This window comes from Vanessa tameamea, chromosome 17 (genome assembly GCF_037043105.1).
Source record: "Vanessa tameamea isolate UH-Manoa-2023 chromosome 17, ilVanTame1 primary haplotype, whole genome shotgun sequence".
Classification (NCBI taxonomy): domain Eukaryota; kingdom Metazoa; phylum Arthropoda; class Insecta; order Lepidoptera; family Nymphalidae; genus Vanessa; species Vanessa tameamea.
In genome coordinates, this window is record NC_087325.1 from 10,550,415 (window position 1) to 10,573,101 (window position 22,687).

The 22,687-nt window shown below is 31.4% G+C and overlaps 3 protein-coding genes and 1 long non-coding RNA gene across 6 annotated transcripts in view; 2 read left to right on the forward strand and 2 right to left on the reverse strand.

Annotated features, from left to right (window-relative positions):
- Window positions 1-10,876, reverse strand: part of LOC113400229 (S-adenosylmethionine decarboxylase proenzyme) — a 34,917-nt gene extending 24,041 nt beyond the window's left edge. The window contains exons 1-2 of one of the 2 annotated variants that reach the window (XM_064217618.1): window positions 10,495-10,876; window positions 8,446-8,532 (exon numbers count right to left, since the gene is read on the reverse strand). In XM_064217618.1, the coding sequence (XP_064073688.1) occupies window positions 8,446-8,532; window positions 10,495-10,616 (209 nt within the window). In that variant the 5' untranslated portion in view covers window positions 10,617-10,876. The remainder of the gene's footprint in view (window positions 1-8,445; window positions 8,533-10,494) is intronic. The other variant, XM_026639721.2, reaches the window with a different exon arrangement.
- Window positions 1-22,687, forward strand: part of LOC135193734 (uncharacterized) — a 149,111-nt gene that overhangs the window by 89,251 nt on the left and 37,173 nt on the right. The window lies entirely within an intron of this gene.
- On the reverse strand, window positions 11,374-12,669 carry LOC113400378 (uncharacterized). Its single transcript, XM_026639934.2, has 2 exons — window positions 12,253-12,669; window positions 11,374-11,727 (listed from the first exon to the last, which is right to left on the reverse strand). The coding sequence occupies exons 1-2, from the start codon at window positions 12,517-12,519 to the stop codon at window positions 11,443-11,445; spliced, it is 552 nt and encodes a 183-aa protein (XP_026495719.2). The 5' UTR covers window positions 12,520-12,669; the 3' UTR covers window positions 11,374-11,442.
- On the forward strand, window positions 13,184-21,602 carry LOC113400407 (activating signal cointegrator 1 complex subunit 2). 2 transcript variants are annotated; one of them, XM_064217486.1, is made up of 13 exons: window positions 13,184-13,340; window positions 13,421-13,498; window positions 13,706-13,857; window positions 14,509-14,689; window positions 15,176-15,373; window positions 16,149-16,399; window positions 17,095-17,274; window positions 17,749-17,889; window positions 18,555-18,868; window positions 19,358-19,595; window positions 20,193-20,340; window positions 20,673-20,824; window positions 21,337-21,602. In XM_064217486.1, the coding sequence occupies exons 1-13, from the start codon at window positions 13,314-13,316 to the stop codon at window positions 21,491-21,493; spliced, it is 2,217 nt and encodes a 738-aa protein (XP_064073556.1). In that variant the 5' UTR covers window positions 13,184-13,313; the 3' UTR covers window positions 21,494-21,602. The 2 variants fall into 2 exon arrangements, with proteins under 2 accessions (XP_064073556.1, XP_026495747.2); XM_026639962.2 differs by having other exon boundaries at window positions 20,676-20,824.

A 22,687-nucleotide genomic window follows, 5' to 3' on the forward strand; every position in this document is an offset into this window, starting at 1 on the left:
ATAAAGTTAATGGAAGCATCTTCAAGCGTCAAATAGAAATCTGGTACTTAATTTCAAAGACAGTCTTCAACTCTTTTGTTAGGGAAACAAAAAATCGCCTCAAAATGGTGGGCTTTAAAGTGGCAGGCATTTTTCTCTTTCTACAAAGGGTAAGGGCACGTAAAAAGGACCAGACAGAAAAATAATGGTATAAATACTATAGGTGCACGCACCGTTTAGATCCCCAGAAAGTCATTTATGTAGGTGTGTCTTTTTTAAAAGTATATTCTTCAAATCTTTTATATTTATAAAACCGTTACAAATTCAAAGATTTGTTTGTGTGAACATCGTCTGGATTTCTTGACTTGTATGTCAATTGATCTTTTTTTTTCTCCAGTTTAATCACACCGATTTTATATAATACGAATTTGAAATACAAATCCATAATTAACCATGATTCAATTAACATTATAATATATTCAGATTAAATTAATTCACTTGAAACATAATTGTGGTATATATAAAAAATAATAATATTTGGAAAAGGATGTATGTTTGTCTATACATTTAAAATAAAAACATATTAAATTTATAATTACGACGACTGAATGTTTTCGAAAAAAATCATTAAAAATAAAATATAGTTAGGTTAACAGTTAAAAGTTTAGGTTAAAAGTTTAAAACATTTAGTACATCATTTTTTATGATTTCATTCTCATCAATCTATTAATCATTAAACAAAATTGAACACGACTCAACTTCCTAATAACGTTATTATTTTCGTCACATTGCTCGTGGAAAAGTAATGTAGGTAGGCGGACCGGGGAAAAGGCCCCCTTGATGGTAAGTGATCACCACCGTTCATAAACATTGTCGCTGTAAGAAATATTTACATCGTCAATGTGCCACAAAATTTGGGAACTAAGTTATGTCCCTTGTGCCCGTAGTTACGTACACTGGCTCAATTGCCCTTCAAAACACAACAATACAAAGTGTTACTGTTTGGCAGTAGAATATCTGAACGCCCTACACACCAATATAAATATATTCTCATGTTATTTTTTTAATTCTATGAATAATATTATATATTATGGCTCATTTTGTGTTTTTTTTTTTATTTATTTTCCTTATTTATAACATTTAGCGTTTCACCACCTATTTAATTCATTGGTTATTTTATTATATACTGTTTGTAATATAAATGACATTCATCGTTAAATATTACGAGTCTAACGAAGTATACATTAAACATTTAGTAAATATGAGAAATCTGAAATGAAGGTCGAATGAATTCAAAGAGGATTTACGGAACATTTGGTGAGTAAACAATTTTATTACACCACATACACCAACGCTACGCTATGCGTCTTGAAAGCCCAAACTCTTCTTATATTAAAAATATTTGAGAAGAAGTGCACAGTGCAAACCTTCAATCATAAACTTAATCCTTATAATATTTCATTTAAAATACATACATAAAAAATTCGCACTGAGGATACGATAATATATTTTAGCTTTCCGGACGAATACCGACACACTGCGCTACGCCTCTGGTGAGATAACATACACAGATAATTATAAAGGTCATTAAGAGACGATTATTTTGACCAAAAAAAAATCCAACATCCCACTTCGACATAATTACAGAATCGAACACTTTTAAATTTAAATGTGTTTCGATAAACGTCGCCTATTCAAAGACATACGACCAAGTATACGAAAAGGGTATTTATGAGCACTAATATCGATCGAACGTGTAACTTGGGCACGTTCAAAATAAAAAATAAAATCTGATCAGAAACATTTCTACATTTACATCAGTATTATACTTATTAGAATGAATTCTAAAATCAAGATATAGTAGATATTTTTAATTGACATTTAGGCCAAGCTGATAATCATACTCTTAGCTCGTGGTCGTGTCCGAAACGATACCACTAAAGAATCACAATAGGTCATTCGTGTATTAAGATGATATAAATATAACACTATTAATAAACATTAATGAAGATTATTTTTAAATGCATTTTTAATGACGAACATGATATAGGGAATGATGTTTTATATAAAAATAGGTAAGCGGAAGGGAAAACGGGCCACCTGATGGTAAGTGGTCACCGTCGTCAAAGATATAGGCGCTGTAAGAAATATTAACCATTCTTTATGGAAATGCGCTATCAACATTCAGAACTAAGATGGTAAGTTTGTTGGTAATAATACTAAGTATGGCTGTGAGACGGTATGCGGATGAGGGGCGGCATCTACCCAGAGAGTCTCGCACAAAGCTCTGTCTCCAAGTATTCTCTATTATCACAACAGTATAAAGGCGTCAACACACTAGCCGAGATCGATGAGATCAAATGAAACGCGAAACATTGTCAACTGAGACAATCATAAATAAAGGATTTCAGACAATTGATCAGTGCAATGGACGTTTCCAGACTCGATGCTATACAAGCAGCATGCTTTGTTGACTTTAAAATTAGAATGAATAATATATATGGTAACATTGGTTCGTAATTTGAATTTGCAATCTTCATACATACTACTTTGATAGGGCAATCTATTTTATGTGACAGATTATATAAAAGAAAAACAAAATAATGTTTCGCCACCGTTAACGTAATAATCGTAAATAATAATATCTAGGATATAAGAACCAAATTGAGTGAACCAGTACTAACCATCTCTGTTCTGAATGTTGATGGCGCACTTGCATAAAGAATGGTCAATATCATATATCCTTTATCCACCAACGCATATCCTTTATCATAATATACCAAACCTTCTCCTCAAAGGGGGAGGAGGCCTTAGCCCAGCAGTGGGAAATTAACAGGCTGATAATGTATATAAGAACCAAACATATCAAAAACAAATCACATATCAGAGGGTTTCGTATTTATATCACAAAAAAAAATCGATCTTCCAATTTGTAGGGCGAGTGAGTTAGTTTTACAAATAATAACGATTTTAGATAAGATATTGTTAGCGCATGTGTGGTTAATTTTCATAAAAGTCATTTAGCCCATCTGATTTTGCTATGAGTTTAAAAATATAATAAAAACCCATGATCTTCTATAGAATGTTCTTTTGTCTATCTGTTATATACGAAGTCAGAAGATTGTACGATTGGTCATTATGCAAAATGCGTCTGCTCAAACATTCGCCTGTAAGTAAAATTTTTATACGCGTCATTTTGTAATAGTCCATGAAAACTAAATAGGGATTCCAAAACCGTTTAAAATTGCCGCGTCAAATTGTATTAACTAGTTCTATCTTTTATCACCTGTGGCGCTACTAATCAACACAATAACAAGCCTCGAGCAGTGCAAGTGTTTCTGAAAATAAAAGTGGAAAACAATAACTTAACGCAAGACACAATTGGCTTTAAAGACTTGTATTATGTAGAAATAAATATTTTTTTTTATCTTAAACGAGGACGTCTAAGAAGCAGTGGACAGGAGAAATTGTGTTTAAAGATATCTGGCACGTATTCGTTTAAATTGATATACTTTAATATCAGAAGTTTAAGGAAACATGACAACATTACAGCGCCAAAATTTTTGGAAAAGAAAAAAAAATTATCAACTATTTTGAATACAAATGAACTTTTATTCGTGGCTATTTAAGTGTATTATAATGTCATAGATTTTATCTTAATTGTTTCATCATCAAATACTGGTTATTTGTTAATTAATCTGCTGGATGTCAGATATTGATTATCGTAGTATGCTTCGTACTTCTTTTTATATCCAGCAATTGATAACAATAGATATATTTCTTCCTTGTGATTATAGGATTGAGGACATTTCAGAACGATTTGAATTGAAGCTGTTCGTTTTATTGGTTCGCTTTCACTATCACATTTTGGCTCCATGCCCAGGATAGTACGTCAGAGATACGCGGGAAGCGTCCACGTCAAGACGAAGCGACTACGTTTACGAAACACTACGTAACAGCTGGTGTGCGTAAAAATCTATTTATTTTGTACCTCGAGATAATGTTGGTTTGTAAATATTAGTACAGAATCACAGTTTGGGTGAAAAATAAGATAACATTCACGTATTCAAAGTAATTTTTTCAAGCTTGAATAATTGAAATAAAATATTAACCTTAGATGACTTTGTTTTGGCAGATAATTCAATGCGTTAAAGAAACCACGTAAGTATTTAGGTTTAGAATTCGCCAAAGTACGTAACTATAGCTTAGAGTCTTGAACTATAGCTTCTTTGAAATTCCTATGCACAGCTTTCTGGTGATCTAGTAAAAACATCAATTTTGTAAAAAATAATGATACACTTTGATTTTATACCCGAGGTTGCCTTTAATTAAAGTTTTATTTATTTTCCTAGCACAATTAAAACAACTAATTGATTTCAATTATATTGCTCGTTAGTAAAAAAATCTTCAATCTACAATGATTATATATTCAATGTTATATTATATTATATAATATTATATTTTCAAATGATTAGAAATTACGAGACAAAATACATTATAAAAGAGTCTTGACTATTTTATTTTTCTCCTAATCTTGATTAGACTAGTCTTTTTTTCCGGCACGACACTTACGGAAAACGCCAATTGAATTGGTTTAATATAAAGTACCTGATTATTTCTATCAAATATCCAAAACACGAATACGTGAATATTAAATTGTACGAAATAATGGCAAAGCACAAACGACCTATAGACAACTGGTTTCCGAAACCATTTCCTTGTCACAACATTTCCTCATCAAACCAAAACAGACATGCCAATGAATAAAACGGACGAATTGAAAATTACGCTTGAAACCTTTACTTTACATAAGATTTTATATCAATTCCTAACAATAACAGTTTAGATAATACAGAAAAAAACTTGATTGGGCATGTTTTTATTATTAGCTATTAAAAGGTGAGAGGCTCCAAGTTTATTAAGTAACATGGCAACACCAATGAAGTGGATATATCTGTAGCTGAACGTAGTTTACTACGCATGATAACCTATTGATAATATTCCTGACCTCAGGAGTGGGTAAAGGCGAGTGACGAATTCGATACACGTCATATGGACTTTAAGACTACAGCCATTGAAATACAAATTGCTACTGAATAAAAATCATAACTTTGACGCATGTTTCATCTTGATAAATTTATGACTCTCAGTTCATACAATTTTTGAGTCTCACTTGTTTATTATAGCGTAAGATACACCTCTTCTTGAATAAGGCTTTTATTTATTATAATCATCACACTAAGACCCTAAGAAGTACAACGCAGTAACGAATAACGCAAATAAAATCGAATGGTACATTTGAAAAAGGAAAAAAAATAAAACCAACCAATGAATTAAAGGAATAACCACACGATAACCAATTATAGTTATGAAATCAATTATAATTTATTTAAAAGTATTATGTCTAATTCATTAATGGAAATTATTATTATCAATAATTAGTTTGGCATATCCCTAAATAGTTCAGTGTTTCTCTAAACCATTCCATTCCACAAGTCTACAGTTCTTGCCAAATATTTTACGTGACGTCGTTTCGTACAGCGTACTTTCAATCTGTCTAGCTGTCTACATCATTTTTATCTATCCACACAAAGGTATGGTGAAATGACGGTATAAAGTTAACAGTTATTACAGCAGGTACTTTAAGTGTCTCGTGGTTTGGTAACATTTGAATGTTACTAGTGTTACTCTCCGTTCATTCGTGTGCCCGGAAAACCCGTCAAACTTGCAAGAATGTTCACTGATCATATCAGATTCCGTCTGATTATTAGAATGACGGAATACAGAGTGCACCCGTTGATAGTGCATACACTTGTGCACCTAAACAAATCTCGGTTGACAGTCACTCCATCAACGGAAGACTGTTTATAATCGCTGTAGCTTAAATCGATCAGAAAGACATTATTATCATCATAAAATACAGGAGTCAGGACAGCAGAGGAAGGACAAGAACTGCGCAAAAACTATTGTAATATTAGGTTTACTCGGTGGACATCCACTCCTTACATATTCTACTGCCACTCAGTAATATTTAGTATTGTGTTCAGATTTGAAGGGTGAGTGAGCCAGTGTAACTACAAATGCAAGGGACATAACATCTTAGTTTCCAAGGTTGATGGTGCATAAGCGATGTAAGAAATGTTTAATATCACAGCGCTGATCGTCTATGGGCGGTGGTGACCACTTACTATAAGGTGGCCTATTTGCCCGTCCGCCTACCAATATCATAAAAAAGGTGTCATACTATCAAAACTATTCGCATCGTACTATAGTTATTGCGCAATTCATAAAGACCTTTAAGACAATATACATATTTTTAGAACAGTTTTGCTTGATAAATAAATTGCCAGGTACAATTCAGAGTTCAGTTGTGTTGTTTGTCTCGACTATATACGATATTTTGATTTAGTTATTCGTTCGACGATTGATTTTGCATTTATTGTCTTTTCTCATGTTTTTCACTTTTATATTTCAGGCTCAGGCAACGTAATTAGTCTTATTTTTACATTAGACTGATATCTTATTTTGCAGTAGTTACTGTTGCATACATTTTGATAGATATAAGTTAAATTACGCTTTCAAGTGAAAAACCTATATGAATATATGACTTCGACAAATTGGAAACACGGAGGATGGCTCGTTTTGAAAATCGGAATTGCATTTCAATTTTCAACGGCAAAATATTGCTAGCATCTATGCTGTCGTGATTTGTTATAGACACCAAAGCATGCCCTTAATAATTATCACACCTGATGGTAAAACTGATGCACTCCGAAAAGTGTAATCATAGAAATTTGAATATTTATATAATTTCATAATATTCCTCAATGATTTTCCGAAAATGCTATATAGTGTTTTGTATATAGTACGTTACTTATAACGTACTATACGTAAAGGTTATTCCCTGAAAACACAACCTTAATTATGAGCCATTTAAATTATTATCTGTACTTAATGTATTAAATGCGAAAGGAACTCTGACTATCTGTTACGGTTTTCGTAACTACGGAACCAAATTTAATGAAAATTGGTAAGAACCAAGTATGAACCGCAAGGTAGGACAAAGGCTACTTTTTTATACTCAACATATAACGACCGACCCCTAAAATTCAAGCGAATCCGCGAGCGGCAACTAGTAGATCTATAAATAAATTATAAATCTATTTTGATGGATGATTTAAATGTTATAGATACTATTATCATAAAGCATTTCATTTTCTGACATTTCACCTCAGTTACTTTTGGCCCGACCCTTAGTGAACCTAGAACCTCGGGATCTGCAGCTTTATAACTAGACCAACGAGTCAGAGGCAGTTTTATTTATAAACAAGAGTGAGATCAAAGGGAACTTACACCAACTCCCACATAGATTTAAAATAGCCCAAGCAGAGTTTATTATTACTCAGTTTTGATATTATGGAAATTCATAAATAGTTCGCTTGTTGCTAATCTAATCACAGTAATACTATAAAAATAACGCATAAATAATAAATTTAAATCAATATTTTAAATAATATATAGGATAGTTACAAAGTTGTTCCATCAATATGAGCATTTTAAATTGTCGCACATAATTTTAATATCAATGGTTTGTGTTTGGATACTTGCATCACTGGCCAGATGCCGAAGATGTCTGTGTACACAAAAATTAGTCGCATGGCAAGAAAGGATATATTTCAACTACACGCGAAACAAGTAAACTTAATAACACACAAAAACTATTCTAAGAGAACAAAATTCGGTTGGAATAATTTGGAAACTTAACAACGAACGCGTATATGACGGCGATTACAATTTTGATAATCGTCGATTTAAATACTTATGCTAATTACTATAAGCACTTATGCAGACGTAATGGGGTCAGTTAGGATTCTATTTCTCTGTTAGAAAATACTTAAAAGGCCAAGAAAAGAAAAAGATGGCCCAGAGTTCCTGGTCCCTTAGATGAGACAGGGGTGCTAAGAATCCTCTGGTGGAAACCACAGTAACAGAACTTAGGGTGTAAAAGAAAACTTTGGCTGCTCAACATCAGGGAATGGACTGCAATCGGGAGAACCAACAAACTGTTTTGTCTCGCAAGTAATAGGCATACACGAAACTGGTGGCCAATCTCTGCCAAACAGAAAAGCACCCTAAAAAGAAATATTGATTTTATTTTATAGAGATAAAAGGACACTACCGTCTACCAAACCGCTTCGCTTTGAGGTGTGCAAAAAACGGTACTGGTTTTTCGAGCCTTCCTAAACGGGGGCTAACCGAATTTATTATATTTTTAGCATTTCCTTACTTTTTGAGGAATTGTGGTTCTTGAAATAGCCATTACATGTAATAAAAACAATACACTTTTTTATCAATCGAGTAGGTAAATTCTATGACAACACACCAAATTCTTGTTTTTTAATAATGGGATTGTTCGATTTTTAAAATGATGTACATATCCGTATTATTTAAAACACTACAACATACCTCAGGACATAGGCGTCGACTTGCTCGCTCTGCGTGAAAGATATAATCTCGCAGCGGACTATCTTCAATACATTTTCCCATTGTTGTCTGAAAAAAAGTACAGGTTACACTATCACAAACAATAATATAACTTATTTCTAAAGGAGAAACTCCCATGGTTACAGCTATGTTACACATCGCGTGTTGCCACAATTCGTCAACGAAGAATATACGGCACCACCACCTGTGCACCTTCCATACCATAATAAAATTAGGTTTAAATCACCCAGATCCGTCAGGCCATTTACGAGATGCCGTCAACAAATATAAAAACAAACTTATTACTTTTGAAGTGGATTTTTACTCTGTAAATAATAAATAACTATTACATATTGTTTGTTGGCTGAGTTTCGATGCTAGTTATTCTAGAATACAAAAAAGTACAAGTTATTCTAGAATATTAATAACTATGTGCCTAAGCTGATTATTTATTTAAATATCTATATTACTTTTATGCAACCTTATGGAACGGAAAATTTGGAATTTTTTTTTTGTTTTAATTTTCCGCCTTTTCTAAAAGTAGTACTTTTTTATCAACTGACTGCTAATTTTACTCTTAACGTCATTGGTTCGCGCCGATATAGAATCGTGAAATTTTCTTTAGTAATTGTAAAGAAAATTAATATAAACACTAATGACAGTATTTTTTTCGAATTTCTACGAATTATGTACAAAATCGTCATTTTTTTTAATCATCTTTATATTAAACTCCTCAGCATGTTAAGGTCCGCGTTGACATTAGGGAATGGCCAAGACTTTTTCTAGAAAATAGAAATATAAAGCTGTTATTAGGATTTTCAAATTTTTCCTTTGATTTCTATATGACTACAGATGATGCTTATCTACCATTCCACTCCAGCCCAGGTCATGTTAGTAGAAGGCAGAATTTATTTAAAAAAAATGATGTAATAATGAAAAAATATAAAATAATAAAAGATTTTAAATATGGAAATTTCAATTTGATTTAATGCACATTATAATAGTATTAAGACTAATATTCTTGAGCTGATTAAATAAAGGCTAATTTTACAATTCAAATATTAAAAATTAACTAAAGAACTATGTCAAACCAAGAGGTAACCTGAATATTCTCAATATATGAAGATTTGAAATTCAAATACAGCATCAAAATAGCTCAACTAAGAATAAGTAATATTTTAGCCAATTTTGTGTATTTATCATTTACTCAAGTTAAAAACTATCTTTTAGAAATTAACTAAAAAAATATGTAAGTAATTATATTGTAATGGATTACTCTTGTTGGAAATATATTTATTTTCCAATTATAAAACAAAATTGAGCATGAAATTAAAATTTTAAAAAAAATCTTAGGCATTTTAAGTAGGATTCTTTGCTTCACCAAATTTTAAGTTAAAAGTTTAACTGGCCCGGTTAAAAATGCAGTTACAGGCCAGTGTAGTTTTTATAAATACAAGTTCTGAGAGTTTCGGGAACTTAATTATGTTAAACCAGTTTTTGGGGTGTTATTCGTATAATTTGCCAGTTGACCTGTAACTCTGAGGCTTGGAGGAAAAATAATTTACTGATTATACAAGTTGATTTTATTAATTTTATATATAAGGATTTTCAGCAAGGCTGCATTTAAAAAAATTGTCAGGAGCATTTAATAATTTAGAACATATTTAAAAAAAAATTGAATCACGTGACTCTATTAATCAATGGGTTCTCCTTGAAATTCATGGTGGGATTATTTTCTTACCGGTAGCAATCGCCCTGAACAGCTGATTCTAGAAGCTTCCATAACAATAACAATCGTAAAATTCAGTTCTACTATTTCATTATTTGAGGACAATGTATTTCTTACACATCGTAACTCAATTATTAAACGTATAATAATAATAATTAAGAATAACTTATTAGATTTATAACATAAATAATAGAGAAACAAGCCAGAAAATATGCCGGTAACCTATAATCGTCACGTAAAAAAATAAACTTTAAATAATTTATTTCTATTTCGTAATAGCAGGTATATAGCTATATACTCACCGGGTGATTTTTCTTAAGTCCGCATGCTTTACCGGCGTAAACCAAATTTCAATTAATTTTTCGACACCTTCAAAAAATTTATCATTACTTTCACTGTTAGATATCATTTCCGTTCCAGCCATTGCGATATTTTATAATATTATATCAACAACGTATCTTTATGAAAAATATTGAATTCTCCTCTACTAAAAATGTCGACAGCCAATACGTATCAACGTCTGAAGTTGACTGAAGTGAGAAGTCTGAATCAGCTGAATGAAACAAAATTATTGGCAAAATGCAGGTGATAGAGGAGATATATAAAAGACTTCTCTTTCTTACAGAGCGAGCGAGTCGGCGACGGCGCGCGTTCCGAAGCCGAACCAAAAACTAGAATGAGTCAATTTGGTAAACGCTATGGGAATTTATTCGTTTCACTGTCAAGTGTCACTTTTTGTTTTTGTCACTCACCGCTCATCTTTATCTCTTATTGAATGTTACCATAATCAATTTCTAACCTATACTTTATTATGACATAAATCTGGAGATACATATAGTAATTTTATTAAAAATAATAATTTATTATCTCATTATTTATATAAACGAAATAATACTTTAAATATTAATAGATAAATTAAATTTACATTTAAATGGTTTGTACTCAATTCCTAATCTTCAATAATGTTACCTACCAAAATTATGTTCATCACAAGTAACTTCACAAGAATCATTGATAATTCAGTCATTCACACCTAAAAATTTGTTTTTAGCATAGTATTTACAAATTCTTTTGAAACTATAGGCTTCATCAATATATCTATCAGAGTAGGACTTTGTTTTGTACATCACACAATTTAGACCTGTGTTTAGTGGAAAAAGTCAACCAAGTGAAAGATAAAATGAATTATAAATTAAGTTTATTATTAAAAGTGTTATTAAGCTTGTACTACTTGTCTAAAAACAGTAGTTTCATAATTTTTCAAAAGAAGCAATGAGCCTATGTATTGCACCGTCTTCCGATCTTCTTATAGGTTTAATTTTCTGCTTGACGACAGGTATCTCTGGACACACATCATTTTCTTTCTCATCCTGACAAAAATCATCAATATTCGGTTCAAGGTCTTTTTTCATGGGAGTTATATTTTTAAAGGGTTTTTTATCTCGTCTGTTTTTTAAATTTGCAATGTCTGTGTTTAACTCAACTAAATTTTTGTATATTCTATCATTAAAATGAAAATTAAGTTTCTTTGTGATCTGAAAACAAATGTACACAATTTATAAATAAAATATTAGTAAAAAAAGATCTATTTATTTATGTTGTGTATTTATTTTTGTGACCATATTATTTGTAGATATCAATATTTATTAATTTATTAGTAATAATATTTAAAGGGAGTTATGTCATACATTAAAAGTGAAGTAAATCATATGAATATAAAATACGATTAAAATATAAATTAAATGGAAAAAAATATTTAAAAGTTATCTAATGTTTAACTTGAATATAAGAAAATACTTCATAATGAATTGATACTTTTAAATTTTATTATTATATTATTTCTAATTTGGTAAATTAATTTAATTCAAAATTAGTGCTTTTGTCATATATACGAGTGTGAATACTTTCGTATAATATTGTAATCACATGTATATCACAAATTTATTTATAATAACAATTAAATTTATCGATCGATTTAAAAACAAAACAAAACTTTTAATCTCATTAAAATCTATATGTTAAGAAATCTATGTTAAAAAGAGGGCAGATTCTATATTTACCTTAGCACTTATTTGAACCTGGTCAATATTTAATTCTTCGGGACGCGGTAACGAAACAGATTTTCGCACATCAGTTAAGTAATTAGCTAGTGACTCGCTTGAGCATAGCGCAGGTTGATCAAGTTCTTGTTCTATTTGATACGATGGCTTTTCCAATTTAGGACCTGAATCACTGTCATGTACAGCCTTTGGTTGTTTGAGAATTCTTTGTTCGTAATTGCGAAGCAAAGTTTTCTTTACTTTTGGATCAGATCCCGATTTTCTCATTTTATATTTAAAAGAATAGAAAGCATGAAAATGGGATCTAAACCATTAGAAAAATATTACCTACATAATTAAATTATAAAAAATACATTAAATTAAGCGATGTGATTGTATATTCTTTGTTATTAAATACAAATTACAAACATAAGCAATTCAAATTGATAACCGTTGAAATTGACAGGTTCTAGACAGATATTAATAAATTGAGATTCTCATTGCATTATTTAAAAAAAATCAAATTTAAAGTAAAATCTTATGGAAATATATTATCAATACAATTAAACTTAATTTTAAAATTATATCGATGCCAAGTGAATTAACTTATAATAAGATAACATAGGGTAACTATTTAAACATTTAAAACCAAAATTTAATTACCAATAATGAGGGAGGTGTCAAGCTTTAGAAGTATATTTTTTTCCAAAATTTTTGCTAAAAGGTGTTTCAAAGATTGTATAATCATTTATGTTTGTAATATAAATGGTATATAACAATACTTATCCTAAAAGCAGCATTGTTTTTATTTTAAGGGGAATTTCTTTGATATATATTCTTATTTTTATATCTTTGATATAGGAAATGTATAACTTGTCAAGGGGCAATAGGCATAAAAGTTGGACTATCAACCAATTACAATAATAATTATACTTTGCTGTCAAGTGTCACTGTCAGTAATAGTAAAAGCTGAAAGGTTTAAAGTTGAAGGGTTTTTAGAATTTCAAGTTATTTGTAATTTGTATAGTTTTAACATAACTTTTAGCATCTTGCACCTTTTTATACATTTATAATTTACAAATATGAGTAACAGCCGCGTCGAGTTTAATGTTAGTATTAAACATCTAATTTATTTGCATTTATATTTTAGTTATATTTGCCACATAATAAAGTTTCAAATGTCTTTCAGAATCCTGAAAATTTGCCTGCCGAAAATGTAACAGTGTCTGTGCGCGATTCCGGTGTTTTACAGCTTATTAAAGCAATAGTAAGTATTTTTTTTTAATTAAATCATTATTATTACAGGTTTAACATAATTATGTGTTTTTATATTTTATTTGACTTCTCATAATATTGCACAACTTGTTAAATTAAATAAATTTCATTACTTTTTAATAATTACCGTTTTTATATATGAAGTTAAAGTATTACTTGGTTAAGGAAAAATAATTAAGATGCTGTTTATTGATTTCAGGATCCTTATTGGGTGGAGAAAAAAGATTTGATACTCTATGAAAGACCACCATCAGGTGCTGAATTACTTTTGGGTGCAGTGGATGCTTGGAGATCTAAAATGGAGACTTATTTAGATAATCTCAAGTGGTTACTTGAATTAGAACAAAATAGGTATTCATATATTTTTTTTACAACTTATATATATTTAGTTGCAGTTATCAAATGCTTGCAAACTAAACTAAATTTATATTATTAGCTAAAAGTATTTTTAATACATTGAAATATAAAACAAAAATATAAATTATGTTGAAAAATGTAATCATAATATTATTCTTGTTTTACTTTTTTTTATTATATTGCACAGCATGACTAGAGTAGCATATTTCCTGGCAACAAGCCTGTTTTAAATGATAATATATATGACTCTAGATTCAAGAATTACAAACTCTTTCCACTGTTTAAACTTTTGTGAGAGTGAGTATAAGGGGTGGGGTTGCATGCAATGGTTATCTGACACTTGGCGGTTGGCTTGGTTGGTTGATTCTTCAAATCTATTGAAAGATGCATTGATTTCTTGGTCCTAAGTCACCGTCACCTGCTCCATGCAACTGCACTAGTTTTAACATAGCCATTATGGGTGCTCATGAACTTATTGTATGTAAATAAGAATATTTAATTATGAATATATTATATTTTGAATTGCTTTAAATGATTTCATTGAGCATGCTTCATATAAATTTCACATGGTCTAACCACTAATATATTTTAGCTTTAAGTCATAAATTTTCTTTATAATATTTAAAAAACTAATAACTCTTTCAGATTTTGGAGTACTATATTATACCATCCAATGTGTATGGATATGGTAATATCTTTTATACAAGAAGCGAATCCTCCATACATAGCGTCCCAAGATAGTAAAGATGTTCAAAAGCTGTATGAAGAGATAAGAAGATTAATTCTCGTCATTTTTAGTAGATTAATCACAAATAAAGAGAGTAAGGTGGGTTTTATTACTCTTAATTATTAATAGGAAATATGCATTGGATCTCTTTCTGATTTTTGACACTAGTGAGAGGTCTAGGGGGGTGCCAGGGGGTGATTATTTCTCCTCTTTTGACAATGAAACTAATTAGTGTTGAGAACTTCATTGTAAAATACTTTTGTATATAATAAAAATGGTATTTCTATATGTAATATAGACAAATATCGCACTTAGTGAAAATGAGTTATATTATAAAGAGGTTAGAAATAAAAGATTAGTTTGTTTGTTCTGGTTTCACCCAAAAAATGATAATCCAGTTGATGTGGGTCTTTTATCTATATCTATAATATGTACTCATTCAAAACTTTTTTGTGATAGCCAATAAGACAATTCTACTATTTGTTAAAAAAAACAATTTTTTTTTCTTAATGTAGTAAATAGTTATCAGCATATTTTGGATTAAAAAAAAACATCAGTTCTTTATTTGAAATTTTATATTTTCAGACCCAGTGGATGAGCAAAGAGTATCTGGCTGATCTAATATATGATAATTTTATATTCACAATACCAGTTTTATGGGACTTATGTCTGATGTATGGCGCGGACAACTCTAAGCACATATCACATTTAATGAATGCAGTGTTCTCGATACAGCCAAAGTACCAGAATGACGTAGTACAAGCATTAATATTTGTCCAGGAGGTAAATATGTATTATAACTTTCTAAAAAGTATTAATATATAACAGCCCAGAGCTGATATTGGCTGGTGAAACAATGTCCTTATATTTCTTAAATATGTTATATTCCAATTAAAGAAGGATTTACATATTCCATGTGATTTGCTGTAAATTTTTACACTAGAATTATTATACCTTTATTATATACTCCAACCAGAAAAGGAAAAAAGCAAAATAACATTTAATATTGAATAGACGCGATATAAAAGGTAGAGAGCTTTTATAATCGAATCAATGTAGATTTTCGAAAAAATTGTGTATTGAACGTCGACGAAGCTGTTATTGGAACTTAGGAAGTAAAATTTAAGTTGATGTAAGTTGTTAAATGGACCAGTGTTGTATTATAAATAATTAAATATTAATTAAAAACTGTTCGTAGTGCACAATATAGCTGAGCTATTAGCAAATTGCAAGAAATACGTAAATTTAAGGTTTGTTCATTTTTATTCCTTCTTCAATTGGAATAGACTATACTTATATTCGCTTACATTTTACTTTCATAATAATCGCCGACATTCGAAAAGACGTGATCTCAAGAATTCTCAATGCATACCGCAGATTTACCAGACTAGAGGTGACATGCCTGCAGAAAAAAGTATCATATTGTTTGACTCCACGGCGTGTGAATCGATTTTGCCCCCTAAACGCGCCAATAAATGTTTCACATAGAAAGTAATCATACAAAGCGGCTTACAATCAATAAAGCTTTATAAAAAGTATAAATAACCAGTTGTTTTAGGCATTCAAATACATAATTCTACAAGTGAACAAAGACTATGAGAGCGATGAACCACCAAATCTTCCGGAAACGTTCATGGGTTTCGGGGAGATCAGACGGCCTTCAGGGAACAAGCCCACCGATAAAGTCACGTTCAATGTACTCAGGGACCTGATAATCCACATGCTCGACACAGCAATGACATTGAGGATATTCGTTGAAGTCTATCCAAAGACTGCTGAAATTATGATGAAGAGTAATTTTGTTTTGAGGTAAGATAGTTTTAGGTTTCTGTTTTCTAGCCATAAAATTTAATTTAATTTCAAACCCTTTTGCAAATATGCTGTCAGTCATTTTGGTGACGTAATATTGGTAAAAACAGTATGTTAATACTGTTAAATACTTTATGTGTTCTGTTTTGATTTGAATGGTGACTGAGACAGCACAACACAAGGGACGTAACCCCTACAATTCATAACAGCTTTTTCATTAAAATTTGATATGGAAGGTTATGCCTTTTAAAAAGGATTAACTTTTGTTAATATTTTAAAACTAAAAGCTATAAATAAGCCATAAAACATTTATTATCATTAGTGGTGGGCCGATTAGAACTTTGGCCGACTAGCCGACTAACCGATTAGTCGGTTGGACGGAGATCGAATTGTCGGCCTATATCATACGTAATAAGATACTTAGGTAAAATTGATATTAATTGGCACTTTCAACAAGTGTACACTAATATTATAATTGAGTCATTGGACTAGATATTATACAGTACAGTACAGTATCATACAGTAGGTATATAACAAATATGTAAATGATTATTCAATATCATATTTCTGCTGAGTCTCTTATCATTTCGTCTCAGAAGATTTCGAACTGGTAGCTTTAAATATAATTTGTAAATTGACTTTACTTGAATAAAGCATAATTTTATTTTATTTCTTCGAAAAATTCATGTTTTCAGTATAGTCCAACTTTATGAGTATGGAATACCTCAGCTATATGAAAAGCTTATAGAAGTGGGGGATGAGACCAGTGTAACTTACACGGAAGTGGAGGGGTATATAGATTTGGCTAGAGCTGAACTGATAGACACTTTGAAGGAAATCCTGGCTGTGTACAAGGATGCTATTTTAAATTGCGAGTGAGTAATCAAATGTTATTTTGAATTTCGAATTAAGGGATATGTAAAAGTAGTATAAGGTTTTATAGTAATTATCTTGATAGATAAGAAAAAAAAATCACATATAAATTGACTGTTACATAATTATTTATGTTATTAATACATTTCACACTAATACTGTTAACAAAAATGGTCCTTATGCTGTTATAATAAGGACGATTATATCATACTTATTTTCATAAATAAAATAATATACAAAATAAATTATAAAGTGAATACAAAGTTACACCTCCTATATCTTCAGATATTTCAGCTATAAAGAAGGGAATATCTTATATTAGAAATATCCGAAAAACCTTTCATAGTAGATGCTTCCGTTATAAAATAAACTACATTTCTAATACAGCTTTCTAAAATAAGTAGTTTTGATAGTCAGGATAAACTATATTTTAAATGTAGAAGAATTTAAATTAACGCCATTTTTGTGTTCCATAGAGGCAATATAGCGAGCAACGTAGAAGCGTATCTGTCTGTTATGATGGATGCTCTGTCCGAGCGGTTGCTGATCAAGGACTACCATGCTTGCTACCAGGTCCACGAGGACTTGGAACTGCTGAAACAAGCATATCCTGATATGTATCCTTTTAAAATATCTCGCTACGATTGAGAGCTTAATAAAAGGCAAAGTTACTTACCGCTGGGCCAAGATTACATCTTCTCTTAAGAGTACGGTGGATACACAACACAGGTGGCAGAACATCCGACGTATGCATCTGTCCTCAGGATATTTCCCATCACTTCCAAGCATATGTATAGGAGATTAATGTTGAATAAAGGAGAGCCTCGCTTAAATTTATTTCACCGAATAAATATTTTAAGAGACTGTCACAGAAAATGTTAAATTGATAATCAACCAAAGTATTACAGATCAGTAGTAGGCAAATCTTTTATAGCAATATACATATAAAATTCTATTTACAAGAGATTAAGTTATGCCTATAAAAATCATTTGACAATTCAACAAGATGAATATCAACGTTATGAATAATGATTATGCATTTTTTTTTCTTTTAGAATATTTACCAACAACTTATGTTTATATGTATATCAGTTACAAACTTATAAACTACTAAAACAAAATTATAAGCTGGTTATAGGTAAACGCCGCATAATTTAAATAGATTACAATAATTATTAAGATTAATGATATCTGACCATTGGGCCATGTACGGTTATAAACAAAATAGTTTTTAAGATACAAATAAAATTACTTAAATTATATCTCCTAAACTTACCATCAGAGACACCGTTAAAACCGATTATATTCTCCAAGCTGTCTATTCCGACATTGATGATCCGATACCGGAAGTACTTAATGATAATAACAAATTATTAACCAATGGCAATGTCGAGGTCGTAGACAATGAGCCGGGACCTTCCAGAGACAACGAAATACCAGACAACGTCAGAGATCAGTCGTTGATATGCGAAGTGAAGGATATCCTACCTCATTTAGGAGATGGGTTTATATTGAAATGTTTACAGCATTACGGGCATAATGCCGAGCGAGTTATCAATGCGATCTTAGAAGATAATCTAGCTGATTCTCTCCGAGGTGAGTCTTCTAATGAGTGCGTAGGTAGAAGCTCGTCGCAGCTCATGTCCAGAGAAAGATCGTCAGTTTTCAACATTTATACATCGTATGTTCGATTATTTATCTATATTTTCCTTACATTTTGCTTGTTTACCGATTTTTAATTTAGTATTTAATTTTATAATTTCTGAAAGTCGAGTAGGCCTTAAGAAATTTATAAGGCTTTAATTACGTTTGAACGGTTATATTACAATCCTTGCTAATTAAAAAATAAAATTATGTTTTGTTTTGATTGGTAATTGCCGATTTTACGATAGGTTATCGTGCATTTCATGCATTCCATTACTTCGCGAATCCATAATGAATATCATAGATTTTTCAAGACCTCGACCAATGACATCACGTCAATTTAATACCTGTTTATTTGTCTTTACGATTTCTGTTGTTGGAATAGATTAGTGTGTTTGATCTAAACGTTAATATCTTATTAAATACCATTATAATTTATAGGGTTAGATACAAGTCTTCCAATTATACCAGAAGACCCAGTGGACCGGAAATATTTGGAAACTGGTATAGAGAGATTGAACGTCTTCGACGGAGACCAGTTCGACATCATGACTAGAGATGACGTGGACCTGTCCAAGATACACGTGGGTAAGAAGAAGGAGAAGTACAAAGATCTAAAGGATATGCTCAACGATAAGACCGAAGTTAAAAACAGAGCAGATATATACAGCAAATACAAGTGAGTTAATTTTTGTTATTAATTTTGTTGCTGATATGCAAATATCGTAACTGTGCCGGTCCGACGTTAGGTTGTGTGCGTGTGTGTAATTGTGTACAGTCCTGATAAAAGTAATGTTTGTATGTATGTATATTTAATTCTATAGCCTATTAATTGAAAAAAATAAGAATTAATATAAACATATTCCATCCAATTTTCTTAGCTTTGTTATACATTAAACAACATTCTTAATTAATATATCTTTATTTATGTTACAACACTGTACCACTTAACAAGTTTAATTCACTTAAAATTAACTTCCAAAGTTCCGATCGCTTCGTCGACGTTTAAAACGCATTTTTTTCCCAAAGCCATAATGAATATCATAGACTATTCAGGCTCTCGACATCGAATTCGACGTCGAATGATATCGCGTCAATTGGATGTCAAATGTTCTTGGTTTGGCTTTTGTCTTCTAGTGGTTGGGTATAAGTGAAGATGTAATAAGATTTAGACATTAGTTCAATTGAAATTGATTTTGTACGTTGTTGTTTCATTTTTTTTTATATGTAAAGAATACCAGAAGCTATGATAATTATTTAAAAAAATATAAAACAGTCTGGTGTGCGATGAAGAAGCGATGTACTCCGACGAGTACGACGACACGTACGACTCGGACGGCGTGTCGCCCGCCGCCGACGCCACCGACGACGGCCGCCGACCCTTCGTCACCCCGCGGGCGCTGCGCACGCCCGCCGGGCCGCCCGTGAGTAGCCATCGGCGCCCGTAGCGGACGCTCAGAGCCCAAAATTAGGAAAATTAATCGTCGTTGAATAGTTCTCTTGGAATGGGTTGATGGTACTTTCATAACATAGTAAGAAGAACATCATAATTATGAATAAAATTGCAATTGTAAAACCAAACTTCGTAAAATATATATTTGAAAGTCAGATATGAGTAAGTACACAGCCCAGCGGCCCCGTCAAGGGTAAGCCGGCAAGTTCTGACCACTGGATAGATATGTCACGGCCGATACTTTAATTAGTAATTCTGTTTCAGCGCATTTAAAATATTAGGATGTATAGAAATGTTTTTCAGCAGGAGGAGTCCGAAGAATCGGAAGAAGTGGAAGAGGAAACGCCCAGTAGAAGTAAGATGAACTTCTGCGTAAATCCAGAAGAGTTGCGCGCGCGCAGAGAAGCCAACGTACAGGCTCGGCGGGGGAGGGGGGGCCGCCCGCCGCCCGCCAGGTGAGGACCACGATGAGACAGATGGTTTTAGAAACGGTCATTAAAGCCGACTGAAATTTCATAATAGCTGTCAGTTATAAGTTGCAAGTTAGCTATTTACTATTCTTGTAGATAGACTTGTTTCCACCCTCGACTTCGCACGCGTGTGAGGGGGGCGGGGGATTATTTAGTGTCTATACTGTCGAGTAGATAAGACGTGAAAGTGTAATCAAATAAATAAATTCGCTTTCGCATTTATAATATTAATTACGATCGGTAAAACACTATTGCATCCAATTTTCCTTTGCGTTTAAATGCATTTGGTTTAAAAAAAAATAAGACTCCTTGGTAATAATGCATAAATTCCTCATATTAGTAAACGTAATCATATACACTTAAATCTATTCCTATGAAAGATTTTTTTTATTTTAGTCTGTAATTATTTGAATAATTTTTATTAAAACTTTAAAAAGACAGACTGATTTTATGCTTTAGTTTAAAAAATATATATTTAAACTTAATTTCTATTACAGGAATATTGACGTAATCGGTAAACCTAAAGGTCATGGTCAGGAGAAAGAAACCCTCATGAACCGGGATAAAAAGGAAAAACACAAATCTTCACGAGGCAACCACAATAGGAGACAAGGTGCCCAGTGGAAGAGGAGTCAGGGCATGATGCCGTCGTAGTGTTACTAATGGATAAAATGTATTGCCAGTGTAAAAATATATTTGTAATATAAAATTATGTTTATTTATCTATTTATTCGCTTTACAGGAATTAAATTAAATTGTTATTTTCTTTGTTTATTGTTGTCATCTAGAATGTAAATGTTGTGATTTGAGACAATGAAATGATAAATTTACTTCAATTCTTTGAAATAAAATAAATCCGAAGTTCTTTATTAACCCACCCGATATTACCCAAACATCTGGACAACACTCCACTAGGTAACTTGCGTGCGTTGAATGAAATCCTGCCCCGTATGTCGAAATACACCTATTGAAAAAGCGCGGATCAATAAGCTCAGAGAGTAGCTTTAATTTAACTTAATCATGTAAAATTATAATTCAAAAGTACTCACAAAAGCTTACTTGAATAAAGTTCATTACCCTGACTGGATCTTAGCAAGGTCTATAAAATTTTATATTAATTTAAGGTTTACTGTGTTGATAAACAAAAGTAGTTGCGTAATGAATAACTAACTTGGAATTTGTCGGACATTCGGTACGTTGGAACTCATTCAAAATATTTTTCATTCACTAATTAAACTAATTAAATTTCTGTTTTAAAGGTTTCATGAAGTTTATATTATACTAGCTGAACTCGTCGCTTTACCTTCGCGAAATTTATAAAACTAAGTAGGTATATTCTAATATAGCTGATTGGTCAAAAATTCACAATAATAAGTTATATATTCCTTACTTAAGAAATGATTGATTCCCTATACAAACTTTCACGCCCTTAAGAGATTATTGCCGTAATATAACTAAACTATTTCCTTTCCTGGGATTATCTCCATACGAAATTTCATCTAAATTGGCTTACTCGTGAAGAGTTCACAGGCAGAGTTACTTTTGCATTTATAATATTAGTAGGGATTATTGTTTATGTTCGACAGATTGCTTAATGACGAATAAGGTGAAATACTCACATGGTACATGCGTTCCTATATTATGGGATAAATAAGTAATATATTCTTTCTTATATTAGTGTAGTACTTCAGAATAAAAATTTTGCATCGGAAACGATCGTCGATCTTATTATACTTTACAAAATCGTGAACGTATGCTATTACAAGAAGAATTTGGTTACATGGAATCATATAGCTCAGTAAACCGCTTATCGTGTTTAGTTTTTCATAGTAAATTTTGAACTTTAGT

Bases quoted from the DNA above. Each gene is read 5' to 3' on its own strand.
- LOC113400378 (XM_026639934.2), bottom strand. From the start codon at position 12,519: ATGAGAAAATCGGGATCTGATCCAAAAGTAAAGAAAACTTTGCTTCGC. The intron at 11,728-12,252 runs GTAAATATAGAA...ATTTGTTTTCAG, and splicing joins AGGTTCAAATAAGTGCTAAG to ATCACAAAGAAACTTAATTT.
- LOC113400407 (XM_064217486.1), top strand. From the start codon at position 13,314: ATGAGTAACAGCCGCGTCGAGTTTAAT. The intron at 16,400-17,094 runs GTAAGATAGTTT...TCATGTTTTCAG, and splicing joins AAGAGTAATTTTGTTTTGAG to TATAGTCCAACTTTATGAGT. The intron at 19,596-20,192 runs GTGAGTTAATTT...AATATAAAACAG, and splicing joins GATATATACAGCAAATACAA to TCTGGTGTGCGATGAAGAAG.